Source organism: Pseudomassariella vexata (genome assembly GCF_002105095.1).
Source record: "Pseudomassariella vexata strain CBS 129021 chromosome Unknown BCR38scaffold_4, whole genome shotgun sequence".
Taxonomy (NCBI): domain Eukaryota; kingdom Fungi; phylum Ascomycota; class Sordariomycetes; order Amphisphaeriales; family Pseudomassariaceae; genus Pseudomassariella; species Pseudomassariella vexata.
In genome coordinates, this window is record NW_024467959.1 from 225737 (window position 1) to 243408 (window position 17672).

The 17672-nt window shown below is 49.3% G+C and overlaps 6 protein-coding genes across 6 annotated transcripts; 3 read left to right on the plus strand and 3 right to left on the minus strand.

The window, feature by feature from the left end:
* Positions 1 to 96: 96 nt before the first annotated feature.
* On the minus strand, positions 97 to 514 carry BCR38DRAFT_509396 (uncharacterized protein; the record flags this gene model as incomplete). Its single annotated transcript, XM_040864994.1, has 2 exons — positions 97 to 446; positions 507 to 514. 2 exons carry the CDS (start codon positions 512 to 514, stop codon positions 122 to 124), a joined length of 333 nt encoding a protein of 110 aa, XP_040717649.1. The 3' UTR covers positions 97 to 121.
* Positions 515 to 1252: 738 nt separating this feature from the next.
* Positions 1253 to 2460, minus strand: BCR38DRAFT_364158 (uncharacterized protein). The gene is made up of 2 exons (XM_040857214.1): positions 1983 to 2460; positions 1253 to 1926 (listed from the first exon to the last, which is right to left on the minus strand). Exons 1-2 carry the CDS (start codon positions 2287 to 2289, stop codon positions 1502 to 1504), a joined length of 732 nt encoding a protein of 243 aa, XP_040717650.1. The 5' UTR covers positions 2290 to 2460; the 3' UTR covers positions 1253 to 1501.
* A 1244-nt stretch (positions 2461 to 3704) lies between these two features.
* BCR38DRAFT_336593 (uncharacterized protein) lies at positions 3705 to 5043 on the plus strand (the record flags this gene model as incomplete). Its single annotated transcript, XM_040855470.1, has 4 exons — positions 3705 to 3798; positions 3852 to 4234; positions 4288 to 4641; positions 4696 to 5043. 4 exons carry the CDS (start codon positions 3705 to 3707, stop codon positions 5041 to 5043), a joined length of 1179 nt encoding a protein of 392 aa, XP_040717651.1.
* Positions 5044 to 5339: 296 nt separating this feature from the next.
* Positions 5340 to 6605, minus strand: BCR38DRAFT_300793 (uncharacterized protein; the record flags this gene model as incomplete). Its single annotated transcript, XM_040854553.1, has 5 exons — positions 5340 to 5730; positions 5786 to 5949; positions 6008 to 6087; positions 6150 to 6386; positions 6464 to 6605. Coding segments are annotated over 5 exons (1014 nt in total), but the record flags the coding sequence as incomplete, so codon positions are not given.
* A 1265-nt stretch (positions 6606 to 7870) lies between these two features.
* On the plus strand, positions 7871 to 10288 carry BCR38DRAFT_522051 (major facilitator superfamily domain-containing protein; the record flags this gene model as incomplete). The annotated part of the gene is made up of 12 exons (XM_040865217.1): positions 7871 to 8173; positions 8221 to 8279; positions 8345 to 8424; positions 8478 to 8560; positions 8613 to 8710; positions 8780 to 8900; positions 8964 to 9327; positions 9390 to 9606; positions 9658 to 9765; positions 9842 to 9984; positions 10039 to 10144; positions 10194 to 10288. The coding sequence occupies exons 1-12, from the start codon at positions 7980 to 7982 to the stop codon at positions 10286 to 10288; spliced, it is 1668 nt and encodes a 555-aa protein (XP_040717653.1). The 5' UTR covers positions 7871 to 7979.
* A 3997-nt stretch (positions 10289 to 14285) lies between these two features.
* On the plus strand, positions 14286 to 15861 carry BCR38DRAFT_455910 (mitochondrial phosphate carrier protein; the record flags this gene model as incomplete). The annotated part of the gene is made up of 4 exons (XM_040861850.1): positions 14286 to 14530; positions 14692 to 14844; positions 14991 to 15410; positions 15477 to 15861. The coding sequence occupies 4 exons, from the start codon at positions 14286 to 14288 to the stop codon at positions 15859 to 15861; spliced, it is 1203 nt and encodes a 400-aa protein (XP_040717654.1).
* Between the last annotated feature and the right edge of the window lie 1811 nt (positions 15862 to 17672).

The window sequence follows — 17672 nt, forward strand, 5'->3', positions numbered from 1 at the left end:
GGTGACGATCTTCAGTAACTCTCCATAAGTTGGCTGTAGAAGACGATGTCGCAGACAAGTTCCAGTCCAATGCAACAAGATGGCTTTGAATAGGAGATGGCAATGTGATGAATATCCTGGATTACAAACATAATTCATCGAATTCGTCGGCTACCATCCTCCTAATCAACCTCTCCTGAACTGGTACTTCGTCGTGCTCCATTACATATCTCAGAAGCGGCGTCGCATCATTCCCAGTCATTATCTCGCCATTGTAGAATTCAAAATCGGAGTTCGCAGCCATAAAGTCCGAGCTGATGGGAGTGGTTGCTGTTGCTCTTAACCATGCTTGTCGACAGCGTGGGGGGGACTCATTCGCCCAGGAACCAATGCCTGCAAGGGCCGAAGCAGTGTCCCATCGGAGCGGTTCGGGTATAAATGATGTTGTTAAGGGTGATACCGTGATCCTGTCGCATGGATTAGACAGTTCTCATCATTAGCTCGCAAACGCCACATGTGGGACTTACAAAGGCATCATAACGACTCCAACACCTGTAAATTGCGGCTTGCTGGTTTGATGAATCCGAGTTTGGGTCTTTCGTTTCTATTGGCGTTGTTAAGTTGAATCAGGTGTTGCGGTCTTGGGACTGTGTTCTTGACTCTCGAAATGTCTCAGAACATGGACAGTGTAAAAACCGCGAGAAGAGCAAACTCTTGACAGCACTCTAGATATAACAGCTGCCATCTTCTCCATCTTCCTGTCTGTCTAGAAGCGTGCTGATTCCTTGACATGAAATATTTTCTTCGGATATCCTAGATGGTAACCGACTGCCCTTTCTGGCAACCGGCCAAGAGTGTCGTGGGCCCTCAGCCACCTTCAACCGCCTTGGGTCTTGTAGGGGTTTCCAACAAACCAAGCATTGTTCAAAGTCCACTCTAATCATTCTAGGTACCAGTTACTCACCAGTGGTTAATCATCAGATCTATATTACGGGTATTATTCGTAGTCGTGGCGTAATTACTGAGAGGCGTGGCCGATGCATTGTCTGCGAGCTTGACTGGCACTTTGTAAGTGGCACTACCGCCGGCGTTCCACCCTGGCACGAGACGAAGAACCCTGAGCTGTTCATGAAACTGTTTTTTTGACTCTGACTTTGATGACTTCCAGTAAAAGCAATCAGAGCGCCATCATGACTCTTTGCTAACCATGTACGCACAGTCAAGCCGTGTATAGCAACAACGGTAGAATCTATATTGCCAAGGGGGGCAGCAAGGGGAGCTGCGATCCACCGCCATCAAATAGAGCTAGTCAGTGGGCAATTGTCGGCGGGGTGTGAGCCTTGCACCAAAGCTTGAGACCACCACGATTGATCAGCCTACCAGTTTGCCTAGGCATTGTATTAAGCTCTAATCAATCATTAGCTTGAGATTTGAATTATTTTGTATCGACAGCTAAGGTCACCAGATATGTGCTGTACAGCGGTCAAATATTCCTAAGAACTGCTCTACTGGGATTCTCGACTTATGAAAGTCCCAGCTTGCGAAGAACCCACGAAAAGAACCGCACTTGCGATTCAACGTGTGGACGTCTCAAGGCCCAGATTTCCAGGGATTCCGGCTCGCTATCAACCTTAATCTTGAACGAACCGTCAAGAAAAAAGCCCAGCTCTTCGTACAGTTTCTTCCCCATTGGACTCGCCAAGACGGTGGTGTACAATGACTGCAGCGACGCTCGTTCTACACCCCACCGACATAGCCTCGTTGCTGCTCCTCGGCGTCGGAAAGACGGATGTGTGCATAACAACCACAAGTGGATCTGATTATCGCCATACCTGCGTAAGTATTGTTGAAAGCCCTCGTCCATGGTTTTCTTGAACTGTCGGAAATGTGCCGGGTTTGCATCTTTCCGACGGGGCTTAGCCTGGGGATCATCAGGGATTCCTAGATCTACCAACAAATCAATTAGTGTACAGCCCGAACTTGCTACCCAATGATTTTCTTACCGCCTCCTTGATGAATTGTGGTCACAGCTATGTCCCACACAGATAGAGACACAGTCTTGTGTTGGTTATCAGCAGAAGTGATGATGGTCACGGCGTACTTCTCGGGTTGTTTGAGGTATTCCAAGTACTCCTGTCGAACCCATTCCCGATGGTCCTCTGGGTATTCGTGTCGGTATGGGAATCGATAATCAAACTCGGGATCGTCAGGGAATCCTTGTTGAGCGACACTTGTAATGTCGTCGAGGTCGTCCATTGTTGCCGGACGTAGCGACAGTCTATCGTCGGGCGGAAAGTCTGCCATGTTCATTTTTGATAACCGGTGAGACTAAGTCAGGGCTGATTGAGTGAGTGGTTGGGCATTGTTAACGTAGAAGAAAAAAACGGGGATCGAGTTGGAGGCTCAAGGAGTGGCGACTTCCAACTCTCTTGTATCAAAACATTGCCGAGATAGCCTGGTAGGCCAAGTTTAAACCATGGGGGTCTCATTTACCTTGAATAATGAGATCGAGTTCCGATTGCTCTTTTAAGCAGTCGGGAAGCGCCCTGGCGGAAAGCGGGGTACTAGTGTTACAAGGCCCTATAGAGTGTAATATTGTCTGGCTGCTCTCGGGCTGTAACTGCTCTAGCTAACCAACAAAACCATTTGAGGCAGGCAACTGATCAGAGCTGACATCGAGGAGCAGCGGTGCCCAACGCATAAAAAGGGCGACCAATGAGGTCAAAAGCACCTCGGGCTCATATTTCGAACTCGGTCGATTTCAGCAGCTCTAAGTAGCCGGGCGACGTACAGATACCTTAAGACATACGTCCCGCGCTTCGGTCTTCCTGCTTCAGCCCCTAACTGAACACATCATCCCGGTATTCGTCAGACCGACTGCTATGGATGCTACCAGTTTCCCGAGGTCTTGCAAAACGAACATGTTTGGAACTTCAAACAACTTCAACTCTCAGCAAACAAACAACGATGAGGAGGAATTGAGTTTGAGACTCGCAACAAACAGTGATTTTTCGTTCCAGTTACCAAATGTATCTCCTCCTGCGTTTGGATTCCCAGGTCAATCTGCGCTCCCACCGTGTTTTGGCGCGGTAAGGGGCGATTACAGCGAGATTGCGGGCAACATGCACCCAACTATCGGTACCGGATTCTTGCCTCAATACTCGGTAGCATCCAGTGGGCCTGCGCAACCTGCGCCAGACAGCCTGTTTGATAACTCCGAGGTAGCCGTAACTTGTTTCCATTCCTCCCCCGCGAAAAAGTCCCAAAAACAGGTACTCAACTCACCAGCCCAAAAACGCCACCAAGAGCTCCCAATCGTGCAATTTAAGCGGCCCCCAAAATGGGCACGAAACCACGGCTTCCACAAAGCCAGCCACTCAAATGCACTCATAAAGGACAAGGCAGGTTTGCCGTTTTCTATCATGTGGGAAGTTGTACCTACCAGCGTTGATTCTGACTCCCATGCTTGCAGAACCCGAAACTATGGCTGCATCGCGACGAGAATGGCAATTTACAAGGTGTCTCTCAAGTCTTTGGAGCGAATGAGAGAATACGCTCGGGCTTCGATGAAAATTCCCGCTCGGCCACAGCGGTTACGAGAACGACCGGAGCTTGTTCTCGTTGTCGGCTTCACAAGACCAGAGTATAGTTTCCACGTTGTTCACATGGACGGGAGTGGACCATGCTGATCTTCAATGCAGTGCGACATTCCCGAGGATCCACTCATGCCCTGCCCAGCATGTCTCAAGATATCTCCCTCCCGTCTCAAGGAGCCCTGCGTACGTGTGCAACTTATGACCCTGAATCTCCATCGCAGAGGTGAGTACACAGTAAAGTTTGGTGCTGGCACTAAGGCGGCTAACGCTTTGTAGGTTCGACTCTGAACAACCACCTTCAAGAGTGGACCGAGACTAAACGTCTTCGCCAACACAATCTTCCCCCAAACTTTCAGAATGAGCCAGATTCGCGGGTTGTTCGCGTCACCCAGGACCTGGGTGTCACGTTTGCCGTCACTGTCTTGAGGTTTGATGCAGATCCCCAAGACGTGACAGCATGGAAGTGGAAGGCCGACTCCATCCCTCGTTTGATGGACATGCCACCGTACTACATCAGCAATATGACCGAAGCCTCCCAAAATATGCAACAAGCTGTGCGGAAAGGAAAAGAGGAATACATCAATGGCCTACTTGCTGCCGCGAATCCTATTTCCAAAAAGACATTTGAGGCGGCCTTCAGATATCTTGAAACTTCAAAAGTAGGTATTCTGCATTCCAGATCCATTGGTCTATGTAAATTAACATATGAAAGAGCGCCCTTGTGTCAAATGCTTTAGAGTTCTGGGTTGCAACGCGATTCATAGAGCGTCCGTGGCGTATCTGCGAAGGCAACCTACCAGGTTTCGATCCCCCAAATGAAATTGGATGTCCTTGGAGTGGCATTGTTCCTGTGACCCCAGTCATGGACACGCAAATTGACCACATCGCTATAAGCTACCTTCTCATACCTCTGGGGCAGAGAATTCTGCAGGAATTGGATGAGAAAATCCGCAATCTCAAGAGAGGGAATTGGTTCGAGATCTATCTGACCATTTTCATCATGATGAATAACTTCGAATTTGTATTTGCTGATGTGATAGATTACACAACACGGCATGGATTAAAGGTATGTATGTCTTCACGTCATATCTACAGGAGCCGAGATGCTGATGGGATCCAGTCCTCAAAAAATGGAGGTGACTCGCTAAGTCAAAGTTACTATCACGCATGCCAGACGATGCTCATCTACTTCCGCTTTGCCTGTAATGGACAAGCGCCGCTTTCACTCACAAGGAAGAAGGAAAACACGCCAGTTCAGGGCCTGTCCTTCGATCAGCACGAGTACCTTCAAGATATCAAGCACGAGATAGACCGACAGAAACCCAATCTGGAAGATTCCAAATCTGGTTCTGTGTATCGAACACAAATGTACTTGTGTTACAAGGTCGTTTCCAACGACTGGAGTCCGGACTTGCCCCACTCCGAACCTATTGACAACTTCACCGAGCAGGATTTCCTCACGTCGTAGGAACAAGTCCTTGGAATCATAGATGTGGTCTGCAACTGTCTCCGCTGTGTTCCAACGGTTTTTTTCCAGTATGGTGAAGATGAGGGGTTTTTTTCATTATAATTTCAGCAGCTACACGAAATAGAAACCCGTTGAATCAAAAAAAACCCATGATACAACGTTATGTTCCCAACACCTAGTCAGTCAACCCGTGGCGGTTTGTTCTTATTCCATTAACCGTTTGACAGCCAACTATCTTCCTGTCCAGCCTCATACTTGACGGACCATTCTTCTTCCCTCTTGCCCCCACCCTCACCGCCACCATATATCCTCTCCCAGTGCTTCTTAGCAGTTTCAGGGACCTGCCAATTCTGCGCCGGGTCCCTGAGATAGAATTTGAGCAGATGTCTCTGCAGCTCCTCTCCACTCTCCGTAAAAGAGGACCGCGCATGCATTATGGCCATATCATTGATGAACGCAATATCACCTCTACCCCATGGCAGGGCAACCGCGTTCTTTGTCATCATGTACTTGACCGTGTCCATAGCTTCCATCTGGGCCTCGCTGATGGGCGGCAGGGCCGGGTTGCGCTGCCGACCTTTGAAGCCCACCATCGGGAAGCGCGAGTAGGTGAAGACTACGTTGTCACCGTCGGATACATGCAGGAGGGGGCGGGTGATGGGCGGGAAATAGGTGTAGTCTTTAAAACTGTAATGATATTAGGCTTTCTAGTGTTGAAGTGAGACCAGTGATGGAAGCTCACGTATCGAGAACCCAATGATCAGACAAGGTTTGGAGCACGTCTGGTCTCTTCTCGGACAGCTCATTGAACAGCTGGTAAGCGCTCGAGACGTAGGTCTGGCCCCCTGTTGTGGCGACGTCCACGGCGTACAGGGCTAGGATCTCACAATTATCTGTGTGGAAGGCCTGAATGGTGTCAGCCAAGCATTCATCATTCAGAGAATTATAGTTTTATGTGACTTACCAGAGGTCCGTCTGTGAAACCAGGGGATTTGATAGCGGCTTCGGCAGGTGGAGCTGTGCTTGCTGCATTGACAACATGGCCTACAGTAAAGCATAATTCAGCAATAATTCTTTTCGTCGTCGGGTATCGTTGCAGTACTCACATAGTACTCTCTTAAAATCCTTGTCAAGAAACCCATGCTGTGGAGCCACGTAGGCGGCAATGCCGGCGTAAAGGACAACATTGCGCTCAGGGGTGTATTTGGTCGGGTCAAGGCCTTTGACAACGGTGAAGCCTCGATCGTGATAGCACTGGTTGGAGACCTTTCGTAGACGATTGCCAAGTTCATCAGGCAGGGCGAAGTTCTTGGTGGAGATGTCCGAGAAGTGTGCGCCCTGGTCTGATTGAGTATAAGTGACTTGCCTAAACGTATGGTTTTGAAGTCTGAAGTGGAACACGAGAGTATCATTGACCGACCTTCAAAACCAAGAGCAGCTTTCTCCAGAGCCTTGATGTCGGCTGGTGACAACTTTAAGATGCATTCTTTTATGTTCTTTTCAATCTCATCACGAGACCAAGCCAAGGGTGTTTGCAAGACATTGGGAAACCCAATAGGAACACTTGGAATAGGGCTGTCAGCCTTGATACTCGGGTCGAGAGCAGGTTTATCAAGCCGGGAAGCAAGGTTATCCTCAGAAGGATAATATGAGAATGAAGCGGTATCCATATCGATAGACAAGATCAGGCTGGTGTACCGTGCGGTTGTTGGTCCTGGCAATGCACTACTGTCGCCCGGTTTGATAATCATGATGAACTTATAGACGCACAGAAATCACATTGAGTTGCCATTTTGCCATGGAAATCATGATGGGGCTGATGAGGCTCCGGTCTGCCTCAAAGGCGAACAGCATGCTCACCCTGACTTCAAGACGACACTTGCACCAATGAGATATCGTAGTCTTTGTCATCAAGAGGGACTATGAGGCTCAATTATCGGTCACAGGAAGCTGTCGAGCATAGAGCGGGCACCAATGGCACCAAGTAGGGGCTGCTAGAAATGGGAAAGATGAGGCTCTGCTCAGAGACAACATCGACCGGTCAACAGCAAAACAAGGCGGGCACCAATGATGATCAGCAATATGAATCAGGCGGTACAACATCATATCGGAACGTCCCACTGTTTGACGTATGCGTTCCGTTCCATTCGGGTGATCGACACCGAACTTCTACGTGATTTATATGATGGCTACTTACAGGATTCCTCTACTTACGTGGGGAGCTCCGCAAAAATGGGATGATGGTGGTGGCATTATCTATATTTTCTGGGATAGTTGTTGGAGGAATACATGGGTATATAGGATGAGTCAGATGTGACTGAATCTGACTGGTCTTTGTGGAAGTTCGAAACAAGCTAAACCCTGCACAGCCTTTACCGGTCGGATATCAGCAGGCGGTTCGGGCAAGCAGGTTTGGGATTGGCCATATCACGTCGTCAGGCTGCACACACAACGTAATGATGAGGGCCATAATCTTTTCTGAAAAGCAGGCCTCGTTATCGCGTGTATCTTCATCAATACGGATCATAGCCTTACAAGAAGTCAAATCACGACCTGGCCAAGGCATGGCGACCCTATCCCAGCTTTGTCTTCGAAGGCGGGTTATCCGAGGTATATGAGTCGAGTGATATGCGCCCATGGTGTCTGAAAAAGGCATTATATCCGCCTAATCATCAGAGTTGTGTTGTGCTGTGTGTGTGACAAGGCTTGAGACAAGCTATGTAAGGGCGAATCGGCCAAACGTGGAGACCGCCCGGCCCGAAGCGGGGTCAGATGGCGACCCCATAATAGTCCGAACAGCCGGTTGAGCTTTATAGGAGTGGAGACAAGCAGGAGTAACTACGGACAGTATACCCATATATGACATGAATTTCTTGTAGTTGTAATGCTACAGTACTACTCGTCGTTGTTTTCCCAGACTCCAGTTGTATGTAGTGATGGCGTCGACAGCACCCCAACCGCGTGAATCACACGACACTGATTCTCAAGAGCCTCGGCGCTCTACTGATGCTCTTCTGACAGAGCACGATCTTACAACTACCTTCGACGCAGAAAACGGCCATACTTCATTGAAGCGGATAGCAAGCGGGAAAAGATGGTTGATGGTTGCTGCTCCCAGCATACTACTCTGGTGTGTCTCATCTCATATTTTAGAGCCGAATAACTGAAATACGTTAGTGTCTTCACGATCGACTTTGACCTGGTATTCTTGTCCACTAACTATAGTAAACGGATTGGTAAGTGTGTTCACGTTCGATAGGAATACTCGAATCTAAAAGAACTGAATGGTGTCCATTTCCAGCCTCAGATCTCCATCAACTTAGCAATGCGGTGTGGATCATCTTGGTTGGATCCATCACGGAGACTGCTTCTCAACCTATTGTAGGTTTTTTACTTGGTCTAAAATGAAGCAAGCTGACACTTCTATCTTACAGTATGCATACATGGGTAGCAGCTATGGCCGCAGACCAGCCTTCTTGATTGCAGCTACTCTCACAGCCACGGGCTTCCTTCTCTGGTATTTGTCAACTCGCTGTACAAGTTCGTGAGGTTCTAATAATACCTTGTAGCTCCTTAAGCACTAAGCTCTGGCATTTGACACTATCCCGCTTCGTCGTGGGCTCCAGCTGTGCGGGGCTGCCGCTTCTTGTCATGATCATGCTCAATGGTGGGTCTTTCTCAACACGTAGCCTGTCTCTCTTTGGATCTGCCTTGGGTCGCTGAATCTTTGACTTAGATGCTGTGCCTTTACGCGACTTTGCGCTTTGGCGAAGCCTGCTCATTTTCGTCCAGATGGCCGGTGACATCACTGGGGGCCCTGGTGGCTCGGCCATTGCTGAATCCTTCGGTTGGCCTACGTGAGTCCAGATTCCCTACCCAAAGCCAAAGTGGGTGGTTCTTCTTCACTGACATGCGTGCAGTGTCTTCGGCGCTGAAGCAGGCGCAATGTTATGCGGCCTAGCTATTTCGTTCTGTACACTTCACCTCCCTTCCAACAAAACTAATCACCCTCGAGGTTCCAGTTTCGATTTTGTGAAGCCCCTATTGCTTCTTGTCACGATATCATTGCCCCTTTTTGCATTGAACCTTGGTGGCGAGATTCTGCCCTGGAGCCACCCTGTTGTCATAACTCTATTCGCCTGCACCCCAGTGTCACTCGGGATATTCTATTTTGTTGAGACCTTGACTGCTTCTAGTCCCCTGGTACCCGTAGAGCTCGTGAAGGAGCCGGCGATTATAGCGCTCATGGCATGTGCGTTCTTCGTCGTATTTGCGTTAAACACGGTATGTAAAATTACATGCGCATTCATCTACACTGCTTCTAGAGTCATATTGACGTCATTTAGCTCAGCTACAACCTGACTTTATACATCGAGACTCGATCATTCGACAACCCATCTGACTTTGGCGACTGGGCCTTGTCATGCATTTTTTTCGCAAGGCCAGTGGGCACTCTTCTCTCTGGTCTGGTTATCAGACGGTACCGAGAACCGTGGTCTATGTTGAGAGCAAATATGATTGTTTACTTTTGTCTCTATTTCCTCGTAGCGACGGGTCGGATACGTAAAACTTTGCCACGCCTCGAGTCTACCTGGAACCAGCTGACCTCTGTAGCTGTTGAGAACCCTGCCTTGGCACCGTACTTTCTGTTGATCGGCCTAAGTATCGGGGTAACAGAAAGCTGTCTTATTGTGTCACTATTCTCCATGGTGAAGAAAAGGGGTAAGTACTAAATAGAACGCGCCTCTTTTTGGTGTTTTCGAATACAGTAGAGTCATTCTGTATTGACTTGACACAGATCAACCGTCATGCCTAGCCTTGTTTAATGTCGCCGTAGCTCTGGCTGGCGATGTTGGAGTGGGTGTATCCCTGTCATTAACGGACAAATTCATCAGAAATGGTCTCCGCGAGCAGCTTGCCGGAACACCTGACTGTGACAAGGTAATGTCATTCAGATTCTATGGTCGAAGAACAGCAACAGTTAAATATCGTCAGATTATATCCGGGGCCATGGAGAGCCTTGCAACTATCCGGGATCTTCCGCCAGCTTTACAGAGCAAGGTCATTCCGATTTTTGTTCTGTCCATGGAGAAGGTTATGGGTTAGTGTATTTTCAGCATAAAACGAGAGTCACATGCTGACGTGTCTAGTAATATCGTGTGCAACGCTGCTTATTGGTGTCGCATCGACATTTTTTTACTGGGTCACATACCATGAGGGGAATGATTTAATGGCGGCAGAATGAGCAGATGTTGACTGAATACTTTGGTATCGGATGGCGAATCTAATCAGTTGGAAACCTATATTCTTATCTCGTGGGATCTCGTATCTCGCTTGTAACCATAGTCGAACATCCTCCGTAGAGGTTACGCTGTCAAAGTTTTCCACGGCAAGTGTCTACTTAGCAAACGAAAATTCGGAGTACACTCGGATTACACTCATCCTACATATGGGTTTGGGTTCTCAACGCATACGAAGTGACATGATTAATTGATTCTTGAAGACTGCGTGAACAAAAGCCCACTAGGCCAGCTGAAGAGCGAACGCCAACGAAATGCAAATCCCAATGCCCCAGAGCCAAAAACTAACTATTAGAACATAATGGAACACCATAAGCAGTACACTAGTCAAGGGGAAAAGAGGGGAAAGCGTGCCAGGGAACGGAAAAAGAGAGGGGATGAAGGAAAAAGAAATTCAACCAATATCTCTGTCACCTTTCTCAAACAAACTCAGACATTTGAACGTAAAACGCCTTCTCTTTTGCCTTCCCTTTGGATTTGGACTTGAACTCCAGTGGATCTGGCTTCACATTGCCAGCCTTGCCAGGGCTTCCTCTTTGAACTTCATGACCTGTACCTTTCTTAGGGCTGCGTATGTGAAAAGTCTTCGGGGGCTGAAACGCGGTCCATCTGAATGCCCAACCCGCAGGGGTATGGGTGCTGCGGGCAGCCGCGCGTGTTAAGCCAGTGCTGGCCTTCTGGGATCATCAGCCGGAGTTGTGGATGCATGAAACATTCTCTTCCCAGCTCAGAGCGGACCGACGCGTTTGTTACTTGCAAGTGCCTCACTCCCCATTTTGCCTTCTTTATTTCTTCAGGTGTAGTGCTGTAGCTTGTTTCATTCGAATTGAAACCTCGGCAGATTCCAGATCGAAGGGAAGTAGGTCGGGATAGAAGTCATGAACAAGAATGTTCCATTTCTCGACTTTAGACTACCGTGCCAATAGCAGGCTAAAGAGAGAATAGAGCTGTGCTAAATTATTTTTATACAGTGTCGGCTCTGAGAAAGCGCCATAATGGCTAGCCTAGAGTCTCTCGCTCCGGATAGAATATGTCACATTTTCGCTGGACTCTTCGAAGTTGAGCAGGCAGGTGCTGATATTTTCTACTCTATCATTTCCTCCAGGTTTGATACTTTTGTGTCGACCAAGTGACCTTTTTCGATTGGGCATCGTACGGTAGTGTAGTGGCAGAAGGCTTTGAGGTAGAAGACGTCGTCAATGTTAGGCCTGAGCTCGATAGGCTTCTTTTTTTCCCTAAATGATTATATCAATGGGGAAACCACGGTGTCGGGGGGTTTCTTGTATTAACCCTCAATAGTTTCCCGTGTACGTTGAGGGTTGCGCGGTTGATCTCATGGTCATCTATATTCTTCTTGATCTCGTCTTTTTCTCCTCGACCAAAGCCCTGAGACGTTTTACCTCCCAAATCTGACCAACGTTATCATAAAGCTCCTTTAGGGCCAAAAGTCGACTGGCATTGCCGTAAAGCTCCTTAGCGTTACGAACCGACTTTCTGAGTGGATTATTGCATTGGCATTGCGCTTGTTTGGGAACAGAATTTGACGGTCCTCGAATTTGAAACGTACGAACTTGGAGGTTACATCCACGTTCACCAACACCTCGCGCTGCATCGTCGTTACAGCTGGGACATAAAGCGGGAGCCGGTTTCGGTGGTGACATTGTGTCATTGCCTTTATCCTCAATGTCAGGCTGCTTGTTCTGGATAAAGACATGGGTTGGTTGTGCATGGTCCCTCCAGTGTTACTACCGGCGCAGCGTCGTCCGGTAATTGAGCTGCAGCAATAATTGCGTCTCCGTCGTGATCTGCAATGTTGCCTCACAGTCCAATACGACGAATTTGAGTAATGGCACGCCGATGTGTTCGTTTATTCCGTAAATGTAAACCGGACGGGCTCCGGCTCCCAAGTTGGCCGTCATGAAAGACTAGGAAACAGCGTTGAGACTAGTCATATAAGCATGGGTGATGAGCAGACCGTCTCGACTCATCTACTCCCATTTTTACACTTGAACATTAGCATTCGACGTGCTCTCGAACTGCAGTCATAAGTGTCCAACAGAACCTTCAATAAGGACTGACTCGCATGTGCCCGAAGCCACCTGATGCGCCATAATAGCTGTATAGAACAAAGCACTGTGAGTTGCTATATCACATTCGTCACATTGCCAAGAACCGAACAGATGACGAGACGTCAAAAATCCCATTCCGTGACTTCGTCGGTAATTGGGCCAACTCCCAACGTAGCGCTCATGATAGAGCCCATCCCGAGATGGACGCCACGGTGCCCCCGGTGGGGAGCCGGGGGGGGAGCCGGCGTGGGGCCTGTGGATTATGGAATATCGTGGAACCCGAGGAATCGGACATGGACTAGGGGTTAGCTATTTATATAACGGGAGCGTCTTGGAGGAGGAGGAAGGGAAGGGCAGAGTTTAATAAACTATCGACAATCAACAACGGGAACGCGTGTCTCTCCCCTGCATTCTGTACTATTGCCTTGCGGCCCAACCGTTCCTGACAACACGCCAATTGAGCCAACATGCAGTCAGTATTAACAATGATGCAATGATGCAATGATCAACACCTAGCCACAAATGGAGCGACAAATATCTAATGGAACGGGGCCGTCCGAGCAATAAGTTGATAAGCGCAAGCTTGTATGTAACAAACAATAACATGGACGCGACGATGTCCATTCGACTTCGGAGTCGACACGACGATCGGGGCAACACAATCCATTGGCATGTACTAAGATTGCAAAGGCTTCAGGCCTCGGTTAGCTATTATTTGATTTACCGACAGATTGGAAGATGCACGCCGGCTGGCGGAGCAGAGGTGCCTCGTGAGTGTCCGGCGGCACGTCAGCTTGGACTGGTTTCAAGGGGTCGGCATCGGGAGCTGTCGGGGATGGTCCTTCGGTCACAGTGGAGTTGTTCGGGAGTTCATCCAATGTAACTTTCGGGCATTAGCAAAGGCTCACAACGAAGGAAAGCCGATGGGCTTGGCTGGGCCAATTACACATACGAAATACCACGCCACAATATCCCTGGGACCCCTCCTAAAATTTTCACAATGAACTTGTTCCACGGCAAATTTGGCCAGTGAATGGATGACACCCCTCCGTCAGCTGAGTATTAAATACATCGGCGGTGATTAGCTCGCCTTACGTGTGTCATCGCTCCTTTTCTTTTTCGCGCCCAGGGTCCAGGTCCCTTCGCACATCCCGAAATTCCCGGCTAATAACATCGCGATGAGCCTTATTCAGCGGGACTTCTCAGATTGTGGCGTGACAGTCACGCCACTTGGATAACCCAACGCAGCGAAGTCTGCCCGTCTGGGAAACCAACTCCATGGGCGAGGCCAGTCACGATGCATCGTTTCTTTCAGGCAACGGCCTTCATGAGGAAGGCTGCTGGCAAGGCACATGTCAAATGGGGTGATCCGAGTCGAGAGTCCCGAAGTCGGGCCTTGTTGAAACTTGAGAGGACGCCCATGACAAGGAATCCACTTGCCTGCAAGACCCACACCCGCAGAGAAGGCCGGTAAATAACTGCACCGGGTCCCGCTGTGTCATTCGGTGGTTTTGAACTTTGTCTCCCAACTCTTTCTCCCTTGCTCCTGTCATTCCTTTTTGTATACAATAATATTCTACTATCTCCGGAGCATTCTTCATCGTATTAGCTGTTGTAATCGTCAAACGCGCTGCATAGAAGCCCCGTCAATACACAACTGCGCCAATCGGCGCATTTCACACATACAAACGCCAGTTGCGACTTACTCCGCCTGGAGAACCGTAGAACCAGCGTATGCCCTTTTCCTCTTCCCCCTCCTCTTTTTGCGTGCTTTTCCTCACTGCACTGGTGCAAGTCATGCTAATGTTCGGTGTGGTCGTGCAGAATCAAACCACCACTTCGCATATTTCCTTACGCAAAAAAGCCAGGCACGATGATTTACACACGCGCCATTTCGTTAACGAACTTCTTGGTTGCCTCGTCAGCCCTTGGTTTCCAGGTGTTCGTATTATACCCGTGGCACAAGCAGCTAGACGACTCGTTCGAGGACCTGAAAAAGGAGCATGTGCGGGTTCTAGCGGCGGTGAAGGAGGTCGCGAGCGAGGTCGACCCGAACTCGCGCAAAGGCGCTAAAGACTCGATATTAGGACGCCTCGGCATGGGATTCGGAACTGGAAGGTGATTTTTAGAGGCGGTGCGCGCGCAACGCACGCAGCAAGATATCCTTATTAGAAATAAAGACATGAAGCTTATACCTCCCACAGTCTACTCTTGGCGCCCTGGGATAGCACCCCATCCACCGCAATCTCGAGCTTAGCCGACATAGACCCTGCCAGCAGCCACTTAAACTCTGTTACCGCGGCCTTGGCCAGCTCACTACCAAGCACCGGCGGTAGCAAGACCGGCATGTCCGTCTCGGAACTTGCTAGATTTGCCTTTGCGGGAGCGTTCTGCTGTTCTTTTACCCACGGTATCCTGACGCCCGTTGACGTGTAAGCCCATATCCCTACTTGCAAATGCCAAAGCAACTGATGCACATTTACTAGCCGCAACTGGCCATGACTGCTGTGATTGATTTCTGGAAGGAAACACGTAAAATAATCTCACCACGGAAAGCTAATCATTATGGATTCCTCAGTGTCAAGACCAGGGTTCAACTGGAGCCGGCCAAGTATAACCGCGGTTTGGTCGGAGGTCTGCGCCAGATCGTCTCTGCCGATGGCGCTGGAGCGCTGTTGACGGGCTTTGGACCCACCGTCATGGGATACTTCCTGCAGGGCGCCTTCAAGTTTGGAGGGTACGAGTTCTTCAAGCGACAAGCTGGCGACTATCTGGGTCCGGAACGGGCTGCCGCGAATCACAATGCCGTCTACCTAGCTTCCTCCGCCACCGCCGAGCTGATTGGCGATGTCTTCCTGTGCCCATTCGAGGCCGTTCGCATCCGTTTGGTCTCCCAGCCAACTTACGCCCCGGGCATGGTAAGTGGCTTGGCCAAGATGGCAAACAGTGAAGGACTAGCTGGTCTTTACTCCGGTTTTACTCCGATTGTCCTGAAGCAGTAAGTACCCTCGTGACGTCATGTCAACTTGAGCTCCATGTCTCGAGTAGCTGACTTGAATGGCAGAGTCCCCTACACGATGGCAACATTCGTCGTGTACGAAAAGGCCATCGACGTTGCGTACAAGCTGATCGATAAGACGACTGCCTCGAATATGACTCTCTCAGGGGTAAACCTTGGGTGCGGTCTCGTGGCCGGCATGGCCGCTGCCATTGTCTCCCAGCCCGCCGACACGGTTTTGAGCAAGATCAACAAGGAGAAGGGCGCACCGGGCGAGGGCATCGCGCGCCGCATCTTCAACATTGTCACCGCACTTGGAGTCCGCGGCAGTTACACCGGCATTGGCCCGCGTCTTGTTATGGTTGGGGGCATGACTGCTGTGCAGTTTGGCATTTACGGTCACATTCAGAGGGTATGGTTTCCTCCTCTAGTTGATGGCGTGTGCAACTAACTAATCGTGATGTAGGCTCTTGGTGCTACGAGCACCCCTGCTGAGGTTACCGAAGTGGCGGAATAAGCCCACTGTGTTTGATATTGCAAAGGGAATGTGGTAATTAATGTCTCTCGGCGTGCAAGTACTAGAAGGTTTGCAATTTCGTAAGTATGCTGTACAGTGGTTAGAATTATAGACCAATAGATCACTTTGTATTTTCTCCGACCTGGAACTGACAACGGTGGTGTCCGGGCCAAAGTCCAAAGCCCGGCATGTGGAACGTAGCCTCCGGTCGGAATTGAAGGCGGATTGGTTAAATCGAACGACCCATGCAATGTGCTCCATTGCTGTTTACATCCATAATTGGAACTTTGCTCTGTTTGTCCATCGAGACCCACCATGTTTGCTTCCGATACGATGGTACCATGTAGGTGGACGTCGAGTGGACAAGCTTTTCAACGGCCCGGGACTGCCTCTCTGGGATTTAATTATAGCTACTGCAGGGTCGCACGCCATGGGTCGATCGCAAACCGCTGGTCTAGTCTCGGCACGCCGAGGCCATTCTCCCTTTGGATCGGGACAGGGCTTGAACAGATGGTTCAACATGAAACAAGCTTTATATGCCAAAGACACTAGGTTAACGTCCATGCTGACATCATTGTGATGTCTTTGTTCTCCTTGACCCTATAGTGTTGGCTAAATACGATACTCGCGGTTCCGGTGGGGACGGCAAAAGTGCGATCCACACTTCGACAAGCAGAACGAGGCACTATTGACCGATGACACTGCCTGATGCGAGTGCATATGGGGTGTGAATTGTTGTATTGGGAAATGATGCCCAGGTCAGCTATTCTGGCCTGGCAGAGCTCTTTTATAGCTCTTATCTATCTTATCTATAGCTATAGGGTAACCCCCCATGGGGTCACGTATCACTGCCTAAGCGGAGGTACGGGATGGAGTGGAGTGGGGCGACAACGTGTGACAGTGGATATATGGTGAACTAGAGAGTAACACACAATAATATAACGTTAAACTTGATTTGCCAAATGCTATTTCCGGCTTCAGACCTAAGCAAGCTGTGCTAGCCGGTGTTAGCCTGAGCGAACCAACATCCGAGAACGGAAATAGCAGTTTTCAACCCGGTTGGATCTTCGGCAGCTGAATCTGGCTTTTCAGGGGGGGTAGTATGCCGCTATTAGGCTTTACTAAAGCTAATACGAGCCTCAGGATACCTGCATCCAGTTAAATCAAGAAATGAATGAATACCGTCTTAAATTACAAGTATAACCAGATATACTTGCATATTATAAGAGTTATAGAAGATATAATTTGTTGTATCAAGAGTAGTTAAGCTTAATACTACAGTATATAGTATTTAAAGGAGACGCTTAACGACGATAGTAGATAAGTAAACCGCGAATCTAGTATTGTCAGAGAACAGAATGCCATAGGCACCGGTGGGACACCGGTGGGGGCTCTGGTGTAGGAATGTGCGAGTCATGACACGATATGGAAGTCTTGGTTTGCGGAACAATCGGGGAAACTAGTGCTCCGCGGCTCCGACGTCGGGTTCTAGCTATCTATGTAAGGGGCGGAGGCCCGGGAAGAAGATAGAGGGAGAGTAGAGATCAATGCATCACCGTGGGCACCCCTACCTGAGACCGCCAGTGACCACCCGGTATTACGTAGGAGGGACGCCCGTTACTCCCCATCACTCTGTACTATCGCCTTCGGTCTAGCCGTACCCTGACACGTTGATCTCTCCACCCGTCTCCGGGCGTACGGACCGTTGGGGAGAAAATGGCGATGCGAAGAGCCCTGATGCGAAG